Source organism: Polypterus senegalus, chromosome 12, assembly GCF_016835505.1.
Source record: "Polypterus senegalus isolate Bchr_013 chromosome 12, ASM1683550v1, whole genome shotgun sequence".
Classification (NCBI taxonomy): domain Eukaryota; kingdom Metazoa; phylum Chordata; class Cladistia; order Polypteriformes; family Polypteridae; genus Polypterus; species Polypterus senegalus.
The window spans coordinates 89,142,450-89,167,608 of NC_053165.1; the positions used below are offsets into that span (position 1 = coordinate 89,142,450).

The 25,159-nt window shown below is 35.5% G+C and overlaps 1 protein-coding gene across 5 annotated transcripts in view; it reads left to right on the forward strand.

The window, feature by feature from the left end:
* Nucleotides 1-442: 442 nt before the first annotated feature.
* The window catches only part of usp8 (ubiquitin specific peptidase 8), a 36,841-nt gene continuing 12,124 nt past the window's right edge, over nt 443-25,159 (forward strand). For 2 of the 5 annotated variants that reach the window (XM_039772821.1, XM_039772825.1), the window contains exons 1-11: nt 452-550; nt 9,413-9,466; nt 9,739-9,908; nt 10,213-10,357; nt 10,664-10,749; nt 12,617-12,764; nt 13,624-13,675; nt 15,376-15,547; nt 22,790-22,952; nt 23,304-23,448; nt 24,587-24,834. In XM_039772821.1, the coding sequence (XP_039628755.1) occupies nt 9,805-9,908; nt 10,213-10,357; nt 10,664-10,749; nt 12,617-12,764; nt 13,624-13,675; nt 15,376-15,547; nt 22,790-22,952; nt 23,304-23,448; nt 24,587-24,834 (1,263 nt within the window). In that variant the 5' untranslated portion in view covers nt 452-550; nt 9,413-9,466; nt 9,739-9,804. Of the gene's footprint in view, nt 551-9,412; nt 9,467-9,738; nt 9,909-10,212; nt 10,358-10,663; nt 10,750-12,616; nt 12,765-13,623; nt 13,676-15,375; nt 15,548-22,789; nt 22,953-23,303; nt 23,449-24,586; nt 24,835-25,159 lie in introns of all 5 variants that reach the window. The other 3 variants (XM_039772822.1, XM_039772823.1, XM_039772824.1) reach the window with 3 other exon arrangements.

The following is a 25,159-nucleotide window of genomic DNA, read 5'->3' on the forward strand; positions in this document are numbered from 1 at the left end:
TGATTTCAAAGCGTCCGTAATAGCAGGGTGTTGTACCGTGTTAACCATTATAGATGCAATGAGAAGTCGAGCAAAATTGCATATTTTATTGGCATACTGAACAGATTGCAATATGCAAGCTTTCATCTTGCCTGCTCGAAAGCTTCAATATTGTGATCTGTTCAGTTAGCCGATATAACGTGTAATTTTGCTCGAGTTCAAAAAGTGTCTGTAAGGAATTCTTCTGAATACAATAAACTCTGTGTTGCATTCTTAGTAATGTTACAGTAATGTGAAACAGCAAATTATTTTCAAAAATTCTATGAACAGTTCTTTAATGAAAAACGTTTCGTTGATCGTTAAAAAAACAGAAGGCTCTTTTCGTATACCAATCACCACAGTACCGGTAAACTTGCTTGCAAACCCCGCCCCCTAACGTCATAACGTCACGCGACTCGTCTGATGATTGCACGTCGAGAGGAGTTTGTTCCGGGAAGTGAAGCAGTGCCTGATATAAACAGCAGCCTGGCAGTTCAAGCGGTGAGGACGTAATGGGTTTGACATTTTGCTGGTGTGTTTAAAGTTGTTTAATTCTTTTATAAGGGACGTATCGATTATTGTTTAATGTTGTTGTTAAGAACAGACGCTTGCTTGTGCTTCGTGGTAGCGTGAACAGTCTTCGCGAAGCCTGTAGTGAAAGTACAGGCCACAAACTCTTTTTCTTATCTCCCGTGAATATCCAAAAGCGGTATAAACACTGATAAACCTCTGGGTTTAAATTCGGGGATTCATGTTTATTGCAGTTGTCGAAGCAAATATTCTTAGTAAATAAAAAAGACACTCGCCCTTGTCCCCTAGTTGTGTTCCGTATTTCCCATGCCAGATGGAACACAATAAACAGTCATTCGTTTGTTATCCTTCCGTTTAAAGAACCTCGTTATTAATTATGGTATAGAAGTATATAGCTTGTGGGTCCGTCATCTGTATATGTAGACTACAGTTTATAATGTTATATATTCAAATATAGCTTGTGTATCTTGCCTTATAATTTCTTAAATTAAAAACTGACTATTTTGTTTTTAAAAGAGTAGACCTGAAGTTACACGCAAAGTCAACCAATTTGAATTAAAAAAATTCTGTCCTCCAGCCCACACCCAGTGCAGTTTAATCTGTCCTAAAGAGAGAGTTTTAATAGTTTACTCCAATCCGGTTTTTGCATCTCATACAAATTAAATCACCTCTTAATAATTAAAGTGTGTCCCTCTCTAAACTTCAACATTAACATTTAATAATATTTTAAGGACAGCATCCCACTATTATTTTTTTGTTCTAGCAAATGTTGTATTGTAACTGTATGCTTTATATTGTCTGTCACCATCGGTTGTGTTCTTTTGTTGTTTCGCTTCGAATTGCTAGTTGTATGCCATAAAAATTAAATTCAGTTGTATGAGCCAATTTCAAGCTCAGCATATCCAAACTCTACCTAGAGCCCATTTGGTGTAAAACTGAAAAAAAGTTAGGAAAAATTCCCAAATGACATGCTTTGACCTGTCTTCAGTAATCATGCATTGATTTTAGGTGCTCACTGAAGTTTCCTGCCTTCTTGAAGGCAGCAGCGCTGCAGTTCTCCATTCAGACACCTGTTTCAGGGCTTTACTCACTGCTGTATAATATGTTATTTTTGTAAACACCTACCACTCATCTCTCAGTGGACCTCACATTATCTTCTCCAGTGTGCTCTAATATAGTTTTGAGGAATATCAAATTTTCATAAGTTTACTCAATTTAATTTTGTATACAAGTCATATTTTACTCCTCATAAGTTACATTTAATGGGCCTTAACCCAGATCCCCTCAGTCACTTATGCCCCAGTGATTCCCCATTAGCATGTATGCAAATGTATTGGCTTTATCCTCCTGTTCTGGCTTTCTGGACTCTAATCTCTTGTTCACCCTCTTCAGTGCTATCAGTTCCTGTTTCTCTTTTGCCAAATGTTCTTGTACTCCTAGACCTTTTAGGACTGTTCCGTTTTTGCACAAGAATAAATTCTGGACATGGTAGCTGCTAAACATGTCTTGCCTCTAGGTGGAAGACCATTAATTACACTGAAGAACTGATTGTGTACCTTTTTACAACCTGATCCTTTTGGAGTTGCCTGCATCTCAGATAGCATTCAGTGAGTCCATAGTTCATTCATAACTGGGAATCTCTTGCTTCCAGAGTTAAATCTTTTATGTGCCGAGACTCGTGACGTGGTTACTACCTTGGTCAAGTGTGGTCAGTTGGTGCTGCTGTGGCTCCTGGAGATATGGCACAGGTCATGGTTGGGGGATGAGAGAGAGGGGTGTTGTGTGGATTTATTTTATATATTGCTCTTTTCTTACTTTGAGTTGATTTCTTTTCAACTTTAAAAATAAATAGCTGACCACAAAAAGATGGTGAAAGAATTTATGCACTTCACATGCTTTTTGCAGTGGGCAGATAAGATTATTCATTATTTGATGGATGACAGCAGTGGTTTCCTTTAATGATCCTTCATGTGGCTCGAAAAGTGCTTGGGCTGGTCTGTCTTTGTTTGTGTTTTGGTGCCTTTCTGTCCATGTAGTTGATTTTATCAGATGACCTCATATTGAAACTGCTGGTCAATGCCTACAAAAGTGAACTCGCCAACAGCTTTGCAAGGAGCCTTAATAATAATAATGATAATAATACATTTTAATTATATAGCGCCTTTCCCATGCTCAAGGCACTTCACAGAGTTTAAGAAAGAATAGCAGGGTATACAGTATATAGCATTGTACTAAACCAGATAATAAAGAAGAGTAAGATAGTAAATTCAGAGATAAAGCCTTACAGACAACATAATTGATGGTTTAGCACACACACATACAGGTTACATGAGCATCTTGACATAGAGGTAAACTGAGAGAAGGGTAATAATGACAGGTAGAACTAAAAAGCCTTCCTGAACAAATGAGTTTTGAGATGTTTTTTAAAAGAATTCATGGAGTCACCTGATGTAATTAATTTCGGTAGGTCATTTCATAGTCTGGGCTCTATAAAGCTGAAGGCCCTGTCACCCATTAAGTGTAGATTAGTGTGGGGCACATTAAGATTGCCAGAATCAGAGGACCTTAATGGGCGGACAGGCACATAGTGATGGAGAAGGTTACTGATGTAGTTTGGCATAGGGTCATTTAAGGCTTTGTAGGTTATTAGTAGAATTTTTATATTTGATTCTGTAAGACACGGGGAGCCAGTGAAAGCGGAGCATGATGGGTGTTATGTGCTCGCTGCTGCTGGTTCTTGCAGCCAAGTTTTGAATAAGCTGCAGCTGTGATATAAGATTAGAAGGGGCACCTGCCAGTAGGGAATTACAATAAACGATGTGGGATGTGATAAAAGTAGGGACAAGTTTCACAGCATTAGAGAAGGAGAGGAAGGAGCGAACACGGGACATGTTACGGAGGTGAAAGTAAGAAAGTTTCTTAATGTGATTTATGTGGGCGGAATAAGAGAGGGAGGAATCAAAAATGACACCAAAATTCTTTGTAGAGGCAGGTCTGATGAGATCACCACCAAGGTGGACTGGAAAGGAGCTCATTTTATTGAGTTGCACTTTAGTCCCAATTTGCAGGAGTTCAGTTTTGTTGCAATTTAATTAGGGATGCACCGAAATGAAATTCTTGGCCGAAGCCGAATAATAGTGAAATGCTCGGCTGAAGGCCGAATACCGAACGTGGTGTTTCGCATTTTTTTCCATTTATTTTGCCAATTTTTTCACCATTACAATAATTAAATAGTAAAAATTTGCTTTTTACTATTTTGTGTTGCTTTTCAGAGAAATAAATCAAATAACAAAAATACAATTTCAAAATATTTATTTAACACTGAACATTTTTTTTAAACATTCCAGCAGATATTATACAAAGAAAGCACAATATAACTTAAAATAAATAAATTAGTAAAATAAAAAAATATTTTTATTTGGCCATCTTTGAAGCCCCCCTTCTTGAATAGCCTATGTTAGGCCTATAACTGACTGCTAAAAGAATGTAACTCTGTATGTCTACAACAACAAATGTGCATTGAATAGTGCAAAAAATGTGGATGAACCCACAACAAATGAATAACTGTCCTAGACATTAGCCTACTTAGCCTACTTCTTCAGGAAAAGTGGCAGGTTCTTCTTTATGAAAAGTAGCTTCTCTGCTTTCTCACATGAAAGTCGGTTCCTCTTCTCATCGATGACATGAGATGCAGCACTAAACAGTCTCGCGCTGTCGGTGCTTGTGCATGGAGCAGACAAGTACCTGCAGAATAGTTGAAATTTTTATTGCAGTTTTCTGACAGTTGCTCATTTCAAAACGAACAATGTCTTCAAGATAATGAAATGGTTGAAACCCAGTGTAGGCCTACTATTTTACTACACTGAAAATAGTTAAATTTTCACATAATATAAAATATAGGTAGTAACACTTTACAATGTTTCCTTTTGTTAACATTATTGCATTAACTAACAATGAGCAATACATTTGTTATGGTATTTATTAATCTTCGTTAATGTAAGATAATAAAAAATATTTAGTCCATGTTAGTATAAGTGCATTAACAATTTTAACAAATAGGCCTACCACTTTTGATACTTTTTAATTCAAAAATTAAAAATGTGATACTTAGTTTTAATACTGTATTAGTAAATGTTAACATTAAGATTAATAAATGCTTTTAATAAGGGTTTTTCATTGTTAGTTAATGTTAAAAATAGAAACTACTTATAAAGTGTTACCATAATCCAAAATATAAATAAAATCTTAAATTAATTTCCCATAGAAGTAGCCTACCTGCGTGCCATCTGCGCCAGGTCGGGAAAGCGGCCTTGATTGGTCCTCCAAAATTCGAGAGGGTTATTGCTCCTGGGGATGATGGAGACTTCTGAGAGATAACCATCTAACTGTTGAGCGGTTGAGCTTGTCCTCTGTCTTGCAAATGGGTTATTCTCTTGGAGGATCTCATCGAACATGTCAGACAGCGAGACTATGCGCGACTCATCTGTAGTACGAGCCAGTTTACTCTCTGCGCTGTTTTCATCTCCTGCGCTGTGCATCACCTGACCGTCTCCATCACCTAGCGGCTTTCCCAAATCCAACTCTCCCTGGATCATTTCTCGTGCAGCTTTTCCCCACATCCAAGTAATGATCTTTATATCGTGGATCAAGCACAGTCGCGATGCAGTACAGGGGTTCTGAGTCCGCCTGACTAAATCGTGTGCTGACCGCGCACTTTTAGTTGTTTTAACTCCGTGGTCTGTTTCAGCCTCTTTGTTTAAAAGACGCTTTAGTGCTGCAAGTAAAAGTATAACGTCTGCCACAGATGCATCAGATGAGCTTATCTCTTTTGTTATCTGCTCAAAGGGGGTGAGAAGAGAGAGAACGTTCTCGATTAACACCCACTGGTATGCGGTGAATGTCGCGGGCAGGTCATGATCTGCTATGTATGTAGCCAAGGCTCGCTTTTGCGCAAAAAGGCTTTCCAGCATATAATATGTACTGTTCCACCTTGTGCTCACATCTTGTTGGAAACGTTTTGTGGCGTTCCGAACTGTTCTTGGATAGATTGTAGGCGCGCATAGGCAAGCGGTGAATGTTTTAAATGGCCAACAATTTTCCTGCCTATCACTATCACATCTGCTATACTGCGCTGACTCAACAATCCCTCGTTGACTGCCAGTTGAATTGTGTGTGCCATACACCGTATGCCTTTCAGATCACTATCTTCCATGGCTTTAGCCATATTTCTTGCGTTGTCACTGACTACCTCTTGCACTTTAGATCAGTCGATATGCCAAGTGTCAAACATGTTGGCGAACACCTCGGATATGGCTACAGCTGTATGGGACCCTCTAAACTCTTGTGAGTGAAGCACAATCTTTTGTAGCTTGAAATCTGTGTCGATCCACTGCGCAGTTAAACTCAGCATACTGGTGGGGCTCACATCCGAGCTCCAAATATCAGTCGTGAAGCTGAGGGCTGCAATATCTGTAGCCAAGAGCTCATGGACCTGAGTTGAAACGACGTTATACGTCTCAGGTAAGCACACGTCTGAGAAATGCCGTCTACTAGGCATGGTGTAACAGGGCTCAATATGGTCTATAAGCCTTCGAAATCCAACATCCTCTACAACAGAGAATGGTTGATCATCCAATGCGATGAATTCCATTATCCTTTTAGTAATACCTTTAGCTTTGGCACTGTCATTGGCAAACTTTTTTGCCTTTTCTAAGAAGTCAGCCACAGATGGAGTGGGTGTCCAAGGACTGAGAGGAGCTACTTTTCTTTTCGCTGCTGCTGTTGCCGTAGCCGCTGCCGTGTCTTTCTCGTACTCTGCATGATGTTCGGGGTGTCTTGATTTTAAGTGATAAATTAAACTTGAAGTGCTGTACGTTTTTGTAGATGCACCCCCTCTGGACAATTCAGCAGAACAGTGTCTGCAAACGGCCGTTCTTGCCTCTTTCTCTGACGCTTGAAAGTGCTTCCACACTGCTGACATTTTTGCTGCATAAAGCGCGCGCCTCTCACTCTACGCGGGTTACTATTTGATCGCGTCATTAAAAACGTCATTGTTCGGCAAAATTTATTCACCCGAACACCGAAAGTGCTTTTTTTGGCTATTTTCGGCCGAATAATTTTGGTTGCCGAACATTCGGTGCATCCCTAAATTTAATTTTAAAGCATTCTGCTCCATCCAGGTATTAATTTTGCTGAGGCAGGTTGTGAGCTGAGAAAGCTCTGATGAAGTTGCACTTTTAACATTGAAATAGAGTTGAGTATCGTCTGCATAAAATGATAACCCAGTCCATAGCTACAAATAATATGGCCAAGGGGAAACATATAAATAAAGAAGAGAAGAGGGCCGAGGATAGAGCCCTGAGGGACTCCTTGTGTGACTGGTTCTGAGCTGGATCTGCTGTTGCCGAGACTAACAAACCCTTGTCTATCAGTCAGATAGGACTTAAACCACTGGAGGGCAGTGCCAGAGATACCCAGCATGTTCTTCATTCTGGATGGTAGAATGTTATGTCTGACCTGAGTGTCAAATGCTGCACTGCATTGGTTAGAGTTTGAAATCCCAGTTAAGATGGTCATCTGTTGGCTTGTTTCACATCTCATTTTGGTTTGGCTGTCATTTAATGAAGAAAGGAATACGTTTAGAGGACTGAATCCTTAAGAGCAGGGATATTAAAATGAAGGGAAGAGAAGTTAATTAGCAGTGAAAAGTGGTCACTGATTGGGAAAAGAGTGAGAATGAAAACCTGCAGTCCTCCAGGCCTGGAATTTGACACCCTTGCTTTAGGTACAGCATTTTTTCCCCACGTATCCCGGGGGTGTGTGTAATGCTAATTGACAGCTCTATGAAGGCCCTATTTTTGTGTGTGAGTGTGCCTTGTGATTAATTGGGGCCAGGATAGGCTTGGGCTGACTGTGATCTTGTCCTAGCAGGTTTGGAAATGGAAAGGGTAATGTCATGGTCTGAAAGCACATTCTTTCTCCTCAATGAACATACTTCTTGTATGGTGTCTTCTAGTTTTGTAAACTGTGCATTATTGCCAGACTTTTTTTTTCCAAATTATTTTAGCCTTGTGTTGCTCTCAGGCAGACAATTGTGTTCAGCAAGTACCTACCTGTTCACACTTTCACTAAGGCATGTGTTTTGGTATGACAGCAACTTCCTGTATTTAACTTTTCATCCACCCCTGTGGTTTTGTTTCCATGGAGCTTTTTAATCTCCACAGCAGCCTTAGACAGGGAAATACTAGAGATACTCTTTGTATTCCTTTGTTTTTCTGTGATATCTACGGTTGAGGTCTGCCTTTCCCTACCTATGCCAAGAATGTGCAAGCGGTCCTCTGTTTATCCATCTTGAATCATCAAATTATTTGCCAGAACCACCTTAAGTACAGGTTCATCTGAAAGTCGCTCACCAATGGTCTCAAACCCTGGGCATTTCCTTTAACCACTGCTGCAGATGGCATTATTTTTGACCCTGTTGGCATTTGTTAGTAAAGAGGCCTAAGCCAGTTACTTCAGCTCTTCCTGAAGAATTTTCAGTTGTTTCCTGGCCTGCTAAGAGATTTAATCCCTCCCATTTGTTCTGTCTTTTTCCCATGGTGCAGAGTATGTATTTTCACTAGATTCCAAAACTACTGGTATAGGAGATTGATTTCAAACATTGGGGCCTTGCGGGATAATGGAGACTTCGATCGAAAGCTTCACTATTAGGATCACAGTGCTACTGCTACTACAGCAATTATTTACTTGGTTAATTCCATACTCACACCCGGCCTTAAATTTTAAGAAGACCTAGTAGTTAAGTAACTCTGTATGTGGAGATGAATTCACTCATTTTTGAAGAAAATACCAGTTCCAGATTTAGAAATTTGGATTTTTATCCTAACCACTTCCTATTCAATTGAAATGTTCTAGACAGAGTTACATAAGGCTACATAAACAACGTAATCAGCAGTCATTTGAGATGTTGCATTTCCATGAAATGGTGACATTTGGTGATTGAACAATACAACAAATCTTAATGAACTGAAAAAAACACTTTGCATCACCAAAAACAGCAGACAACTTTTTTTGCTTTGCGGCCTCCCTCACCATAACCTGTCATCTATGGGAGAGGAGTCTGATAGCCAGTAATGTGCTGCCTGTCAGAACAGGTACTACACAATTCTTTTCCAGGTATGAATAACTCAGCCACAATCTCGACCCTTTTTCATTTTTCCATTTTGTCGTGGTACATAAAACGCATAACATCAGGTTGACAAGTCTCTCTCCTGTTTGCGAGGTCCAGACCTCCCACATTACTCATTTCTTTTAGTGGCACTTGTATGCATTCTATTTCCAACTGAGCGATCATTGTTTCTCAACCCCTTCACACACAGAGCCCACCTCTACCACTTAAAACAAAAAAAGGCCACTTCATTACAACAGTTTTGTGAGGAGCTACAGGGAAATAAATTACAATCCTTTTATAAAGGATGACTTGCATGGTAAAGGAGCTATGTCAAATAATCCATTCTTTTCCATGTCATGTTTCTGACCTGCTTTTTCCATTGGCAATTAATTGGTCTTTATTTTTAAGTGCCATTATAAAGTACAATTATTAAAATATATACCAGTACATATGTTTGTTTTATCCCTTGTAATCTTGTACAATGTATGTTATATTTTATTAATCTTTTTTTTAAGCGCCATGCTTCCACAATTCAAATCCACACTGCATGTTACTAGTTGTTAATGCTCTTATCAGTAATTTAAAACTAAATTCATTATGTTCCATAATGCAATTCAGGATTGATAAATAGTGAAATTAATTCAATTATTTGATTCATTTTAAGTGAATGGTTTACTTTTTTTCCTTCCCCAGTGTAGGCTTGGCTAAATAATTTGGAAGGTCACAGCATAATTCATCTAGTTGATTGTGAGTATATCATTAAAATACACCCTGCATGTTGGCATAGGTTATTGCACTTAGAGTTTTGTATATTTGTTGTGGTGTGGTTAATTTGGAAAATTAAAAATGTTTTTTGTACAAGGTTTGAAGTTTATTAATATTTAGCTCAATTTAATTGAATAACTTGTGTGTAGATAGTTCAAGTAATTGAATTCCATTTGTATTAAATAAGGATCAAAGAAAAAAACAGTTTTATTAGATTTCATTAGTTGTTTTTTTTTTCTTTGTTTTTTTTTTAGGTAATCTAACCATGCATACAGACAAGAGAGTAAAGTAACTTTTCAAGGAATACAAGACCTATAAAGATGCCAGCAGTATCATCAGGTCTAAAGGAACTGTACCTTTCAACATCTCTAGGAGAATTAAACAAGAAAGCTGAGGTTAAACCAGATAAAATCAGCACACGGAGGTACAGATTTTTTGTTTTGTTTTGTTTAAATCATGGCCTACATTCACATACTAGTATAGCTGGTATACCTGATTGCACACGTATTCAGAAATGGTGATTTACAGTCTATGCTGTTTTTATCTGGTAACTAAAAAAAAATCTGGGTCCTCCTCTTTGAAAACATTTAACGCATTCTCCTGTTTAACTAATCTAACTTGCCTATTGCTTTTGAGACTGTTTTGCATGCATCTACCTACTATTTCTATTACCTTGAAAATCTTCCTTCACAATATTAAAAATAACTTTTTTTTTTTTTTAATTTCAGTTATGTTCAGAGTGCTTGTAAAATATTTAAAGCTGCAGAAGAGTGCAGATTGGACAGAGATGAAGAAAAAGCATATGTGTTTTATATGAAGTTCCTCTCTGTTTATGATCTTATTAAAAAAAGGCCTGATTTTAAGCAGCAGCAGGTATATATTATAAATGTTATTAATTATGTGAAGAATGGTTATTGATTGTACCTTTGTTTTCTGATAAACTATGATTCTTGTGTAAAAGCTATATGTGAACAAAGTGTGACATGCTTAAACAGTCATTAACAAAATATTTTCAATATTTTCTGTGAATTTTACAATTTAAAACAGTGACAGGTTAATGTCTAGATATGTTTAACTGCAATTGACTGAAATGTACATCAGTATGTTTAATCTGTAACTGATTCAACAATATTATTTTTAAGAAGTACATAATACTGTTTATTTTATTTTTCCCTCCAGGACTATGTTATGTCTATGCTTGGACCAACAAGTTTCAAAAAAGCAATTGAAGAAGCTGAGAAGCTGTCGGATAGTCTTAAACTTAGGTATTGTATTGTTAGTTTGTTTTCCTCATAATGTTTAAATAATGAGTTGTGTTTTTCTTGTGCTGATCTGAAGTTTTTAAATATGTATTTTGGCACTCTTTTTCCATGCCCCATGAACTGTATCTGACATTAATGCCATTGGTTGAGCAGTAAAAAGTGCAGAAGACAAGCATGAACAAAAGAAATGTAATGAATCTTCAGTTTTAACCATCTACTGTTTTCTGTTAGCTTTAATTCTAAATTAATTAGGATGTGTGTGTAAGAACAGATTGAATGAGCCCACCACCAGTTGCTTTAATCATTTCTCTACATAATGTGCTCCAGTCCGCATAATTCAGTTCAGGGTCATGGGTGTGCTGTCCCAACAGTATTGGGTACAAGGAAAGAAATCAGCCCTGGACAAGGTGTACTCACACTGGAGCCAGTTTAGAAATCCCAGTTAACCTAATTTCCATTTCATTATGGATGTGGTAGGAAAATCTCTTTCAGACAAGGGGAAAAGCTGCAAACTCTGCACAGACAGTGACCATGTTTGGGGTTTATAATTCTGTTAAATGTTTTTTGCCCAAAAAAGCGTGGGACATCTTTGTTGTGACAAAAAAAGAGGAGCCAAATCTTGAAAAGGGTGTAGTTTGCCCATAGGATGTGCAGGATGTTGTTCATCTTTTGAGGGAGGAAGGCAAGTCTACTGGAAGCAGAATAAACACCTCACTCACCTTATTTGATAACACTGCCTTGTCTGTGCCCTAGTAATGCTTTGAGTGATGTGTAGCCTAGTTTCCTCACTATTTGTATTCAGCTTTGTTTAAACGTTTGGGTTTTTCTGTCTTATGTAAACCATGCTGACAGTATTTTCATTCCTCAATGTGTTATGCCACAGGCACAAACTGTATATTGAAATAGATTCAGTAGGTTTTGTGGATTGTTGGCTATGTTAGCTTAATTCATTCTTTGTCAGAAGATTTTAAGTATAAGGAGAACATATTTCAATGTTTACTCTATATAGGGTCTTGAGCAGCATACGCCATTATACTATGTCTTATATGGCTAAATTACAAGAGTTACATGATGGCAAGGCTACCATTTATACCAGTAATATTAAAATTAATTAGTTATTTTTGTGTTTTTAAACTAGGTTTTTTTCCAGGTTAATTTTGTATACCTTCTGTTTTTAATTGGGTACTGACATTAAAAATGAGTGTATCCTTTAGTCAAATATAACAAATATTGTTTGAAGCAGAATCCACAAAATTAAATTGGAAGCTGACAGACCAGCCTACCACAGCTGGCAAAATCTGCATTCTGGATTTTGTTGCACTTGTGTCTGTAATCATATACTGTTCTTTGGATTTATTATTATTTGGATATACCGCAATATTCTCATAACATAACATACTCTGATCTGCTTAATAATAATTTTTCTGATGAAGGAGCCTATCCTTGGTATTATCTGGTGTAAGACATAAAACCTCCTGTGGAAATGGTGGCATTTCACCAATAAATTTACAAAGAAAGTTTGCTGGTTTAGAATCTTTAATTAACCTAACAAGCATATCTTTGGAATTTAGAGAATAAACAATATGTACGCAGGAAGAATATGCAAAGAACATACAAATATTGATTTTTTTTTTTTATTATATATACAGGCTTACTTTTCTACTCCCAAATATATATATATATATATATATATATATATATATATATATATATATATATATATATATTTTTTTTTCCCCTGAAATATACCTAAAACAAAAATGTAAAAAATAATGAAAGCCAGAAAGTTTAAGGTCCCCAATATTGTAGAATTGGATAGTGTTGCTTAAATAGAGTTTGATTTTTTTTCCACCCCCACCCCCCATTTAAGATATGAGGAAGCAGAAGTACGCAAAAAACTAGAAGAGAGGGAAAGACAAGAAGAAAAGAAGAAAAAACTAGAGAAATCAAAAACTGAAGAAAAAGAACCAGCCAAAGGTGCCCTGAAAGAGAATGGAGATGTGAAAAAAGACAAGAAGGTAAAGTTGTTACACTGCAACAGCTTCCATTATTAAGACAGTTGTGTTCGACAGCAAGATTTTAACAAAAGTGAACAGAAGTAATGACTGTTAAAAATGTTCCGTGAATGATATAGCTGATCTTTTAAGTTTTGAAATAGAAAATATAATATGTTCGGCTGTTATTTTCACACCAGCACCATGAACAGCAAGTGAGCAATCTCCGTGTTAATCTAAGTTAAGTCTCACTCTATTTTTAATTCTGCATAGAAGCTAAAAGAGCTGGTATCACCTCTTATATTTTTTCCAAGAGGTTTGAAAGTCTCAAAAATTAAAGTGGAAATAATTTTAAAATGTAAAGATTTTTTAATAACACATGTAATATTTACTTTGGAATCTTTGTGATTTACTGAAACAAATACTAACAATAACATTGACGGCAGTTGAAAATAATGCAGACCAATTGAGTGAACCATTTTGCCAAGAATCTGTGAATTATGTTGTTTTTTTATTAAATTAAAATATAGTTGACAGAATTTGTTGGCATTAATATAGTTTAAAAGTGATAAAATGTGCCAGTTTTCCAGCACCTTCTTAATGGAACATACATTTCAAGATACAACTGAACACTAATAATGCCATTTAAAGTGTAGATTGTAGAATATTTCTGACACCAACACTAGTTTAGCCCATGACCTCATACCTAGAGAAAATGTTTTTTCTTTTACACTAGTTCATTTTTAAAATATCAAGTTCTAAATGTATTGACTTGTATAGAGCTTTCATAGTTTGGAAGATTCAGAAAGTGTTGCATATGCAAAAACAGAGAATTTATAGTATTTCTGATTTATAAAATCACTCTTTAAATTTTATATTTTAGATTAAGTTGCAGCAGAAGGATTTAAAAGATGGTCAAAATAAGACATCAAAAGGTAAGTGCATGTTTAAAGCACAAGTAAATATATAATACATATAATATATATGATACATTTTCACACCAAAATATTTTATATTGCCAGTCTTGTAAAGTAAAGAATTAAAACCACAACTTTTATCAAATTTGTTATTTAAAATGTTTATATTATGTAAACTAAAATAGTTTAGGACTTTTTTTGTTTAAGTTGAAATTTTATTACTGTTGAAACACATAAGGTTATCATGTCCAACTTACATTAAGCCCTAAACCTATGATATGATGTAATGCTGTTTAGTGCTTTTGTTTATAAAGGTCACTTAGCATACATGACCCCTTCTGAACCATAATAGCAGACCCCTTTCCTCTGTGTTTTTAGTGTACTCTTCAGAATGTAATACGGCTTATGAGGATTGACTGTTACGGCTCATTATATTGTATCACATAATCACTGCTCAAATTCTTTCTGATAAACTACACTATAATTGGATGATTTATGTTCCTTGTTCTCTATGTAATTGTTTTCAGTGTTTTGCTAAGCAGCTAGAAATAACACTGTGTCTCATGCAAGCATAGCTCCTGTAGAGCTGATAATGTTTATCATATACAAGCTGTTTAATAGCTGACTAAAAAGAAATAACAGAAAAGTGCTAATCTAACTTTGATTGAACTAGTAAAAGTCACAGTGTTATACAGTAATGACATTTTAATGAAGCTTCTGATGTGTTGGACTGCTTAATTTGAAACAAAACTAGCCACAAATGCATAGCCTAATGTACAATGTTAAAAAAAAAAAAATCTGTAGTCACTGTTGTAATAAAGGGTTGAGAAAGTCTATCACCTGTCAATGGGACGGAATACAATTCAATTCAAACCATGTATTAGAGTGGGAAATAAGTCATTGGTGGAGATAGCTGTTGGCCTGAAAATTGTAACGTGAACTGTCCTGTTCAGTTTTATTTAAACGCTTCAACACTGTAATTTGACACTACTTCAAGTCATAATTTTCCAAAGTATTACCAATTTATCAATAATTTTTCCTGAGTGCCCGCCTGTCCATGAATACTAATTAAATCACAATTCCAGATGTTAAGAACAGAATGTACCAGCTTATGCATAGGTTGCTATTCCAATGGTCAGATCTATTTGAGATACTGAAAGGTGAGGTGCAACAGGAATCGGTTTATTTGTTCTCCTTTCATTACTGCCAACTGTAGTGTGTCACAAAGCACTACATTACTTAATACACTACCAATTTTTATGTTACAGAAATGTTTAATTTTCTTGAACAAAATAATATAAATAAATAATATAAAAATAAAATATTTTAGTGCTCAAGGATAAATGGAAAACATCGACCTGCATACATATCAGTCCTCCATAGTTTCTACAGTCCAATAAAATGAGCTGGTGATATATAATCTATTTTTAAATTATCTTGTATAACTCGATTTTAAATGGCTCATACAAAAATTCACTGTGTGAATAATGAATACTTGAGCTTGTCTTTGCTGAATGTATCATTAATATTTTTATTTTAAAGCCACTCATTCATTGAAATAAACTGTAAAATATAAATTCATGGAGTTGCACACAATTTACATCCTAATAAAATAGTATTGCAGTTAGTATTGTCAGCTACTCTGGCACTCTTAGGGCTGGACGTGGGACCTTTGCACTAAACTGAATCTAGTATTTTGGTTTTCTTGCTTACCATAGATTCTGTGTCACCTGCAGCAATTACAGCAAAAAAACTTTTTGAAATATTAAATGATCAAAACATTGCTGTTATTATAATGGATGCCAGGAGTCAAAAGGATTATCAGGAATCTCAAATTCAAGTGCCTACTCAGAAAATTATCAGCGTTCCTGAGGACATTATAAAACCAGGGTAAGGTTTTTAAATAAATTAATATCTGCTGAAGAAAGAAAACAAGTTAAGCAATGTTGTGCTAGAGTATCTTTATTGCAAGATCTACAGTAAGATAATTTGTTTTTCTTTTCTTTGTAAAGGAATACTCCACACAAGGATGTCTTTTTTTTTTTTTTATGTTACTTACCACATGTAGTTTGTAGTCGAGTCCGAGAAGAATTTTTAATATTATGCTTCCATAGAAAAATAACATATTTAATATACAAGCTCAAAGAGGGCCCTGCTGTAACTAATTCTGGGAAACCGTAAACAATGCGTGAAATGTCCTTAGAAAGAAAAAAAAAATTCTCACATAAACACGTTGCATAATCCACATGTCTGTTATCGATTTGTGTGGTCAAAACTTGCAACATGTGTGCATTTTTTGCTAAAATATTAAGTTACTTCCTGAAAGTAACTGATTAAGAATCCTGTTGTTTCCTTCTCTTTTTTATATACATGTATTAGTCTTCCATTTTTGAATAATTTGTGCAGCCTTCAGTGGTGAAAAATCAGTTTGTTAAAGCTCCCTACTCTCATCTTTTGGAATTCAGAAATAACTTGCTGAGTTGCACAGCAATAGTGTTACTCTGACATTATTATGCTGTCTGCTGCAAGACTACTGAAACCATGGCTCATTAGGACATTTGTCTAGCACACAAGACATCTTAATAAAATGAAAGTTAGAGAAGTTCTATGTACTCGTGAATATAAGCCATTTTCTCAGCAATGCTTTTGAGGTTCACTAAGGCCAGTACCCTATTTAACTATTCAGCTGGCACAGGTCTTTAATAGAAAAAAAAAAAATAGTCAAACGATAAAAGGAAGTTACTGAAAGAAAGCAGAGTAAATACATTTTTATAGAGTTGAAAGAAAATCAGCCTTATTTGCAAAGAAACTTGTTATCAAGGGGTACGTAAGCGTCTAATCCAGGTTTGTAAAGTCGTGGTTATAGTTATTACTTTATTTTTGCCTGTACTTTTACTGTAAAAGAGTTTAATGTGAAGATTTTTGTGAAGTGCCATTTCATGATGAAATCAAAGTAGTGCTAAAACATGTAATTCAGTAAATCATAAGGTGGAAGCAAAGTTCTTTGGATATTTGAAGGTAATGAAACATTTGTTTTAAATATATTCAAAACAGTGGAATCAAGTCAGGCAACCTCAGAGGTTAGCCCAGTGTTTGAACAAAGTCCTGTTAGGGGGCTATTAATAATCTTTAGGCTAGTGAAATTCTTTATAACACTGGAGAAATGATTGCTTTGGGCAGTCTTTCTTTTAGTATAGTTTAAAAGTGCTGGATTTATTAATCTTGTGAAAGTATTAGATCCTTAGTATCAAATTCCATCAAGACATTTTTCCTTGAATTTAACAATTCAGAATTTAATTGATACTGAAAAATCAAAATGTAAATTGTTTACCTTGTCGTCGGACATATGGACATGTTCAGAAAGTTTTAAGCCTCAGTGAACACAGGTGCTCACTGGGGTATTTTAATAAAAATATGTATACAAGTAGGTTTAATTGCTCACCATTTTCCTTGAAGCCACATGGGCATTGTGATTAATCATCCATTAAATGAAGTACTTCAGTTTGGGAAAAATATATATATAGTTGAGGCCACAAGTTTACATAAACCTTGGCTAAAAATATTCAAACTCAAATTCCCCAAATTCACACATATCACATTACCAAACAATTTGTGTTAACTCAATTAATATATCTACTTAATTTCCATGACATTTTTTCTCCAGAATAGTGAATCATGGACCTGTTGGAAAGCCCTTTTGTGGTCAAAGTTTAGCTTTCTGGGTGATGTCCTGAAGTGTAGGTTCAGAATTTCCAGATAATGCTCCCTCTTCATGATGTCATCTATTTTTTGAAGCGCACCTTACCCCTTTCCCAGCAAAACACCCTGATAACATGATTCTGCCTCCCCAGTTATTCACAGTTGAGATGGTGTTCTTTCCATACATAATACAACAACAACAACATTTATTTATATAGCAGATTTTCATACAAAAAGTAGCTCAAAGTGCTTTACATAATGAAGAAAAATAAAAGACAAAATAAGAAATTAAAATAAGACAACATTAGTTAACATAGAAAAGGAGTAATGTCCGATGGCCAGGGTGGACAGATAAAACAAAATAAAACCCCACATGTCTGGAGAAAAAAGTAAAATCTGCAGGGGTTCCAGGCAACGGGACCGCCCAGTCCCCTCTGGGCATTCTACCTAACATAAATGAAACAGTCCTCTTTGTAGTTGGGGTTCTCACGGAGTCACTTGATGTTGATGGTCGTACAGACTTCTGGCTTTTAATTCGTCCATCACTGCTGGAACATCACGGTGCTTTGAGTAGATCGCCACCACCAAAAGGACACTGGAAAAGGAAACAGAAGAGTGAGTAGGGGTTAGTACAGATTTTAGAGCCACCATGAATAGTTATTATAATGAGTTGGATATACAGAGTATCAGGATTTTAATTACAGTGAAGTTATGAGAAGGCCATGTTAAAGTAATGTGTTTTCAGCAGTTTTTTAAAGTGCTCCACCGTATCAGCCTGGTGAATTCCTATTGGCAGGCTATTCTAGATTTGAGGTGCATAACAGCAGAAGGTCGCCTCACCACTTTTTTTAAGTTTTGTTCTTGGAATTCTAAGGAGACACTCATTTGAGGATCTGAGGTTACGATTTGGAATATAAGGTGTCAGACATTCCGATATATAAGATGGGGCGAGATTATTTAAGGCTTTATAAACCATAAGCAGAATTTTAAAGGCAATCCTGAATGACACAGGTAATCAGTGTAGTGACATCAAAACTGGAGAGATGTGCCCAGATTTTCTTTTTCTAGTTAGGATTCTAGCAGCTGCATTCTGCACTAGTTGCAAACGATTTATGTCTTTTTTTGGGTAGTCCTGAGAGGAGTGCGTTACAGTAATGTAGTCGACTGAAAACAAACGCACAAACTAATTTCTCAGCATCTTGAAATGATATAAGAGGTCTAACTTTACTTATGTTTCTTAAGTGAAAAAATGCTGTCCTAGTGATCTGATTAATATGCGATTTAAAATTTAGATTACAGTCAACAGTTACCCCTAAGGTTTTTACCTCCTTCTTGACTTTTAATCCTAATGTATCCAGTTTATTTCTAATAGCCTCACTGTATCCATTATTGCCAATCACTAAGATTTCAGTTTTCTCTTTATTTAACTTGAGAAAATTACTATTCATCCATTCTGAGATACAAGTCAGACATTGTGTTAGTGAATCAAGAGAATCAGGGTCATCAGGTGCTATTCATAAGTACAGCTGTGTATCATCAGCATAGCTGTGGTAGCTCACGTTGTGCCCTGAGATAATCTGACCTAACGGAAGCATGTAGATTGAGAAGAGCAGCGGACCCAGGATAGAGCCTTGTGGAATGCCATATTGGATATTATGTGTCTTTGAGTTGTAATTACCACAACTAACAAAGAATTTTCTCCCTGCCAGGTAGGATTCAAACCAATTTAAGACACTGCCAGAGAGGCCTACCCATTGACTAAGCGATTTCTAAGAATATTATGATCAATGGTGTCAAATGCGGCACTCAGATCTAAGAGGATGAGAACAGATAAATGGCCTCTGTCTGCATTTACCCGTAATGCTGATCATTATGTCCAGATAGCTCATATTTTGTTTTGTTTGAGCAGAGAACACTTCCAAAAGGCTTTGTCTTTGTTCTAGTGAGCAACCGTGAACTGTACTTCTGCTTTTTTATGACAATTTTGGAGTAATGGTTTCTTCCTAGACCGACGCACTTTCAGGCCATGGTGAAGAAATGCTGTCTTAATGATTGAGATGACGTATTTGTTCCTGGTGCCTCCAAATCCTTCACCAGTTTCTGGATCTTGGGTTTCATTAATTGTTAGGTAACCTGATATGTGTTTAATTTAGGTAATTTTGATTCTGAAAGTTTTTAGCTAATTTGCATATACACTGTGTGCACAATTATTAGGCAAGTGAGTATTTTGACCATATCATCATTTTTAATGCGTATATTCCAACTCCAAGCTGTATTAACTTGAATGCTTATTGGATTTAAGCACGTCAGGTGATGTGTATTTGTGTAATGAGGGAGGGTGTGGCCTAAGGAGATCAACACCCTATATCAAGGTGTGCAGAATTATTAGGCAGCTAGTTTTCCTCAGGCAAAATGGGCCAAAAAAGAGATTTAACTGACTCTGAAAAGTCAAAAATTGTAAAAAGTCTTTCAGAGGGATGCAGCACTTTTGGAATTGCTAAGATACTGGTGTGTGATCACAGAACCATCAAACATTTTGTTGCAAATAGACAACAGGGTCGCAAGAAAGGTGTTGAGAACAAAAGACGCAAATTAGCTGCCAAAGATTTGAGAAGAATCAAACGTGAAGCTACCAGGAACCCATTATCCTCCAGTACTTTCATATTCCAGAGCTGCAACCTACCTGGAGTGCCCAGAAGTACAAGGTGTTCAGTGCTCAAAGACATGGCCAAGGTAAGGAGGGCTGAAACCCAACCACCAATGAACAAGAAACATAAGTTGAAACGTCAAAACTGGGCCAAGAAATATCTGAAGACAGATTTTTTTCAAAGGTTTTATGGACCGATGAGATGAGAGTGACACTTGATGGACCAGATGGATGGACCTGTGGATCAGTAATGGGCACAGAGCTCCACTCCAACGTGGAGGTGGGGTACTGGTATGAGCTGGTATTTTTAAAGATGAGCTAGTTGGACCTTTTGCATTGAAGATGAACTCAAAATCAACTCCCAAACCTACTGCCAGTTTTTCGAAGACACTTTCTTCAAACAGTGATACAGGAAAAAGACCATGATTTTTATGCAGGCCAATGCTCCATCACTTGCATCGAAGTTCTCCACTGCGTGGCCAGCCAGTAAAGGCCTTAAAGATGAAGGAATAATGACATGGCCCCTTCCTCATCTGACCTAAACCCTATCGAGAACTTGTGGGCACTTCTTAAACGCTAGATTTACGGGGGAGAAAAACAATACACCTCTCTGAAGAGCGTCTGGGAGGCTGTAGTCACTGCTCCACAAAAAGCTGATCGTCAACAGATCAAGAAACTGACAGACTCCATGAATGGAAAGGCTTATGACTGTTATTGGAAAGAAGGGTGGCTATATTGGTCATTGATTGATTGATTTATTTTTTTTGAAATGTCAGAGATGTTTATTTGTAAATTTTGAGGTGTTTGTTTATTATTCTCACTATAACAGATGAAAATAAACAAGTGAGATGGGAAAATTTTCATTTTTCCTTTAGTTGCATAATAAATCTGCACACTAATAGTTGCCTAATAATTGTGCGCACATATGTATTCCCCTGATGATGTTCACACTCACATTTCCGTTGTGAAACATTCAGGTTTCAGGTTTATTAACATTTTGGATTGACTGATAGAACTGTGTTTGTTTCATATTAAAATTAATCCTCAAAAATACAACTTGCCTAATAATTCTGCACTCCCTGTAGACTTGTGGCCTCAACTGCATTGCTTGAAGACAATACATGTAATACAGTATAAGTGGGGCAAATGTTACTGGTTTGAGAAAACTAGTCCTGCTTCGTCCATACTCTGGAAATTGGTAGTTCATGATAGCCTATTTTCACATGAATATATTTCAGCTTTAATATCCTAGCTAATATTACTTTCTTGCAAATTGTACATGGCTTAAGGAAATGCAATCCAATTTTTTACTTCTCATACACAGATGGGTATAATAAAGAGCAACAACTGAAAAAGGACTTATGTTATGGTGAAGAGAATATTTGAACAAACGCATATACATAATTTTATATTTATCAGATTGTGACTTGCCATGTTTGAATGCTTATTGAAACAACTTTTCCACATTACAGCTGAAGCCAGTTTAAAGAAAAGTCTTATTTAGATGGTTTTTGCACAGTGCATAATGGCAAAGGACACTGTAACAGCAAAGAAAAAAGTGATAATAGTTTTGCAAGATAGAATTCATAACATGAAATTAAATGTTTTGTTTTGATTACTGCCAGTTTGGATCAGTCATACAATTTTTAAAATCCAATATGCTTGCTTATTGCTAAAGCCAGAGTTATACAAGAAATGAAGATTCTGTATCAATATATGAAAACAAAAAGAATTATGATGTCAGTTGTAAAACATGGGAAAAATACTGACAATATAGTTCAAGATATGTTGCCTTGTTCAGATGAAATTGTGTTTAAAATTATGTTAGCAAGAAGAATTTGGCTGTTACAGTAATATGTCTTAATTCAGTCGCAGTTTTTTTTCCTAAATGTTTTAAAACTCCTAACAAAAAAAATCCTTTGGTTGCAAAGAAAGTAGCTGTTCATTCTGCACTGTCAACTTCTTCCACAAAATTCTTTAAAACTATTGTTTCTTCATAGTAATCTCTGATATTACACTATATTACATTAGAAATTCAGTTAATAAAAGAAATATAAAAGTTATTTTTTACTTAAAATGTCATTACATTCTTCAGGTCTCATCAAATACTTATCAAGTATAAAATCTGGCACTATAAGTGGTCCTTGTATATATTTATATAAATTTCTCTTTCCAGATTGAGTTTACCTTTTTCTAAGAGTAATTAGATTTTTGAAGTTTATAAGACATTAAGTTTTTTTGAATATGTCCACTTTAGTCTTCTTATTAGTAAGTGGATATCCTTTTTTTCCTCTCCTGAGGGTCCTAATACATGGCACTGAGTTTCAGTGCCTGATGCCATCTCTGGATATTTGTGGCGTATTGAAACTATGGTTGGGTATACCAGATACTGTGTAATTGGACTATCTAACTAACGTATGAAATGACAGAGTATTTACTGTATAATTTGCAACATTCCATGTGTATTTCTAGAAAAATCTATCTAGGGCAACACCTATTTACATTGCTAAATTATAAATTGAACTACGTATATCAACAAAAATGTTATTTTGCTTTCACTTGTACATAGTGCATTTTCAGTGACATTTAATATGCAGAAAAGTATTTTTGTTTAATTGTTTAACATCTTTTTTTTTTTAACATATTTGCAGTGCAATGTGTGATATGACACTATTTCAGATATAATGGAAATTTATCTGATTGTTAATTATAAAAAAAAATTGTCTTGCAGTTTTTATGAAGTGCCCTATCTTTTATCTTAACCCATTTTTCACTCATTTTTTCAGAATAACAGTAAACCAGATAGAGGCAAACTTGCCTTCAGAATCCAGAGAACAATGGAAGAAACGAGGCCTTGCTGATTATGTAGTTTTGTTAGATTGGTTTAGTTCTGCAAAGGACCTAAAACTTGGGACCACACTACAAAGCTTAAAAGATGCATTGTTTAAGGTATGACATTTTCTGAAATATTAAGCTGCACGTGCTTTGAGTCACTGTATTTCTTATACATTTTTCTGAATGTTTTTAATAAAAAAATAAATAGAAATTATGTTGGAACTTAGCAGTTTTGAAATGTTCTATACATACTCGTAATTGTGAATGACAGCTAAAACAGTAAATATTTTAAACCTCGTTTTAATCAGTAATTAACATTTCAATATCTAATACGTTTCAATCTAAAGCATAACCCTTTTATTAGTAGACATTTTAATTTTCAGTAGAAATACTGTATTAAGTGTTTTGGTAATTACTTGAACAATTCATAAAGTAGCTCATCTTAATTCTGAAACCTTTCTTCAGTGGGACAGTCAGACAATACTTCGGAGTGAACCATTGGTTTTAGAAGGTGGTTATGAAAGCTGGCTTCTTTGTTATCCCATGTATACATCTAACGCCAAAATCAAACCTCCAAAGCAGCAGAGGACTGAAACCATAGTTGTTTCATGTAAGTATGCATACATTTTGTTATCTCTCACTGTTTTTCCCTTTGTGCAACGTTATGTGAGTTTTCTGAAATGTGTAATGCTCCCTTAACAAAACCAACTGTATTTGCTGGATAATAAAAACTTAACCACTTTTACTTCTGGAGTACTATAATAACAAAGTCAAAATTGCCTTTTTGCTGTATACAAATGCAATTTTTATTACATCAGTATTTATTTATTCAAAAGGAACCATCTACTATAGTGCTGACAAACTTAAAGTGTAGTGAAAGAAGTGAACTGCACATTACCCAGTGCATGCCACTTCATCTGAAATGTGATGGGATGAGTGTTTTGACTTGGCTGTGCATGTCTGCCTCTAAAAGTAGTTTGTATTTTTGATAAATAACTGATTGTCACGTCATGTTGAATTGTCCATATTCTCTGTATACATTGTGCACTCAAACACAATGTCGGTGCAACAAATTATTTCTTTTTTGGCTGGTATAGATTTTAGAATGGACATTTTATTGCTGTGATTTTCATAATCATATACAGTAAGTCACTTACTGACAAGGAAAATGAAGTCCCAACCTCACCAAAACCAATAGTTTAGTCCGGTGGCGGCTTTGTTATTTGATGAATTTCTGCTGTTGAGGGATTTGTAAATTCAGAGTCATCACAAAATTTTAAGAAGGAAACTGTAGACTTTCTGTTCTGAGAACTGAAGTTGAAAATGTTTTTTTCAACATAGTAATAATCATGAAATGTACAAAAGATCTACCAAAAACAGGATTAGTAGTGAACACGTTTGTGTTTTTAGAAGAATTAACTGAGTCTTGTCCCAGACAAAATATTTTAGTAAAATCTCAAGCAGGCTTCCTTTTATAAAATTGTATATTGAAGAAAAAGCATTTAAACTGTAGCTCAATAATTGATTGTTAGGAATACGTTTTGGTATAATGCCCCAAACTGACACACTACCACATTTCTGACTTTACTTTTTGGAAAGTAAATGTTCAGGCTGGACAATTGGAATATTTTCAGCATGTGTATTAGCATGACTTTTTTGGTGATGGTTTTAATTTGCAGCATAAGATGTATAAATGTATGTAATATTGGCGGTTACATTTTATTTATTTGCTTATCTATTTATGTTAGTAAATTTTAGCTACCCATCTTTAGAAGAGCCGCCTGTACAAGTTAGCATAGAACCAGAACACCCTGTGGAAGTAAATGGGAAGATTACCTGTGATGAAACTGAGCTTCAAGTAGAAGATTCAGAAGAAACTAAACAGCCTGCAAAAAATATACCTGAGCAAAACCAGGTGGAATCACCCATATCTTCTGCAAAATCAGAAAGCGAGGCAGTCAGCAAAACTGTAGTGACAACTAAGATTATTCCACAAGTGAGTAATTTAATTTCCATTAATTTTTTTAACATGTTTATCTAGTTCAGGGTTATGGGAAACAGGTGACTTTGCCTTAAGCAGTGGACATAAGACTAGCACCAACCCTTGATGAGATACCACTATTATCTGTTTCATGTTTGAGTAATATGACATACTGGATCTAACATTTTTATTGCTTACATTATTATTATATTTTATTGAAAAAGATGATCTACTGTGGCAACCCCTAACGGGAGCAGCCAAAAATAGAACAACAATAACATTTTTTTTTTTTTTATTTAAAAAAATCTCACATTATTGTTGGTGTGTTTCATATTTTCTT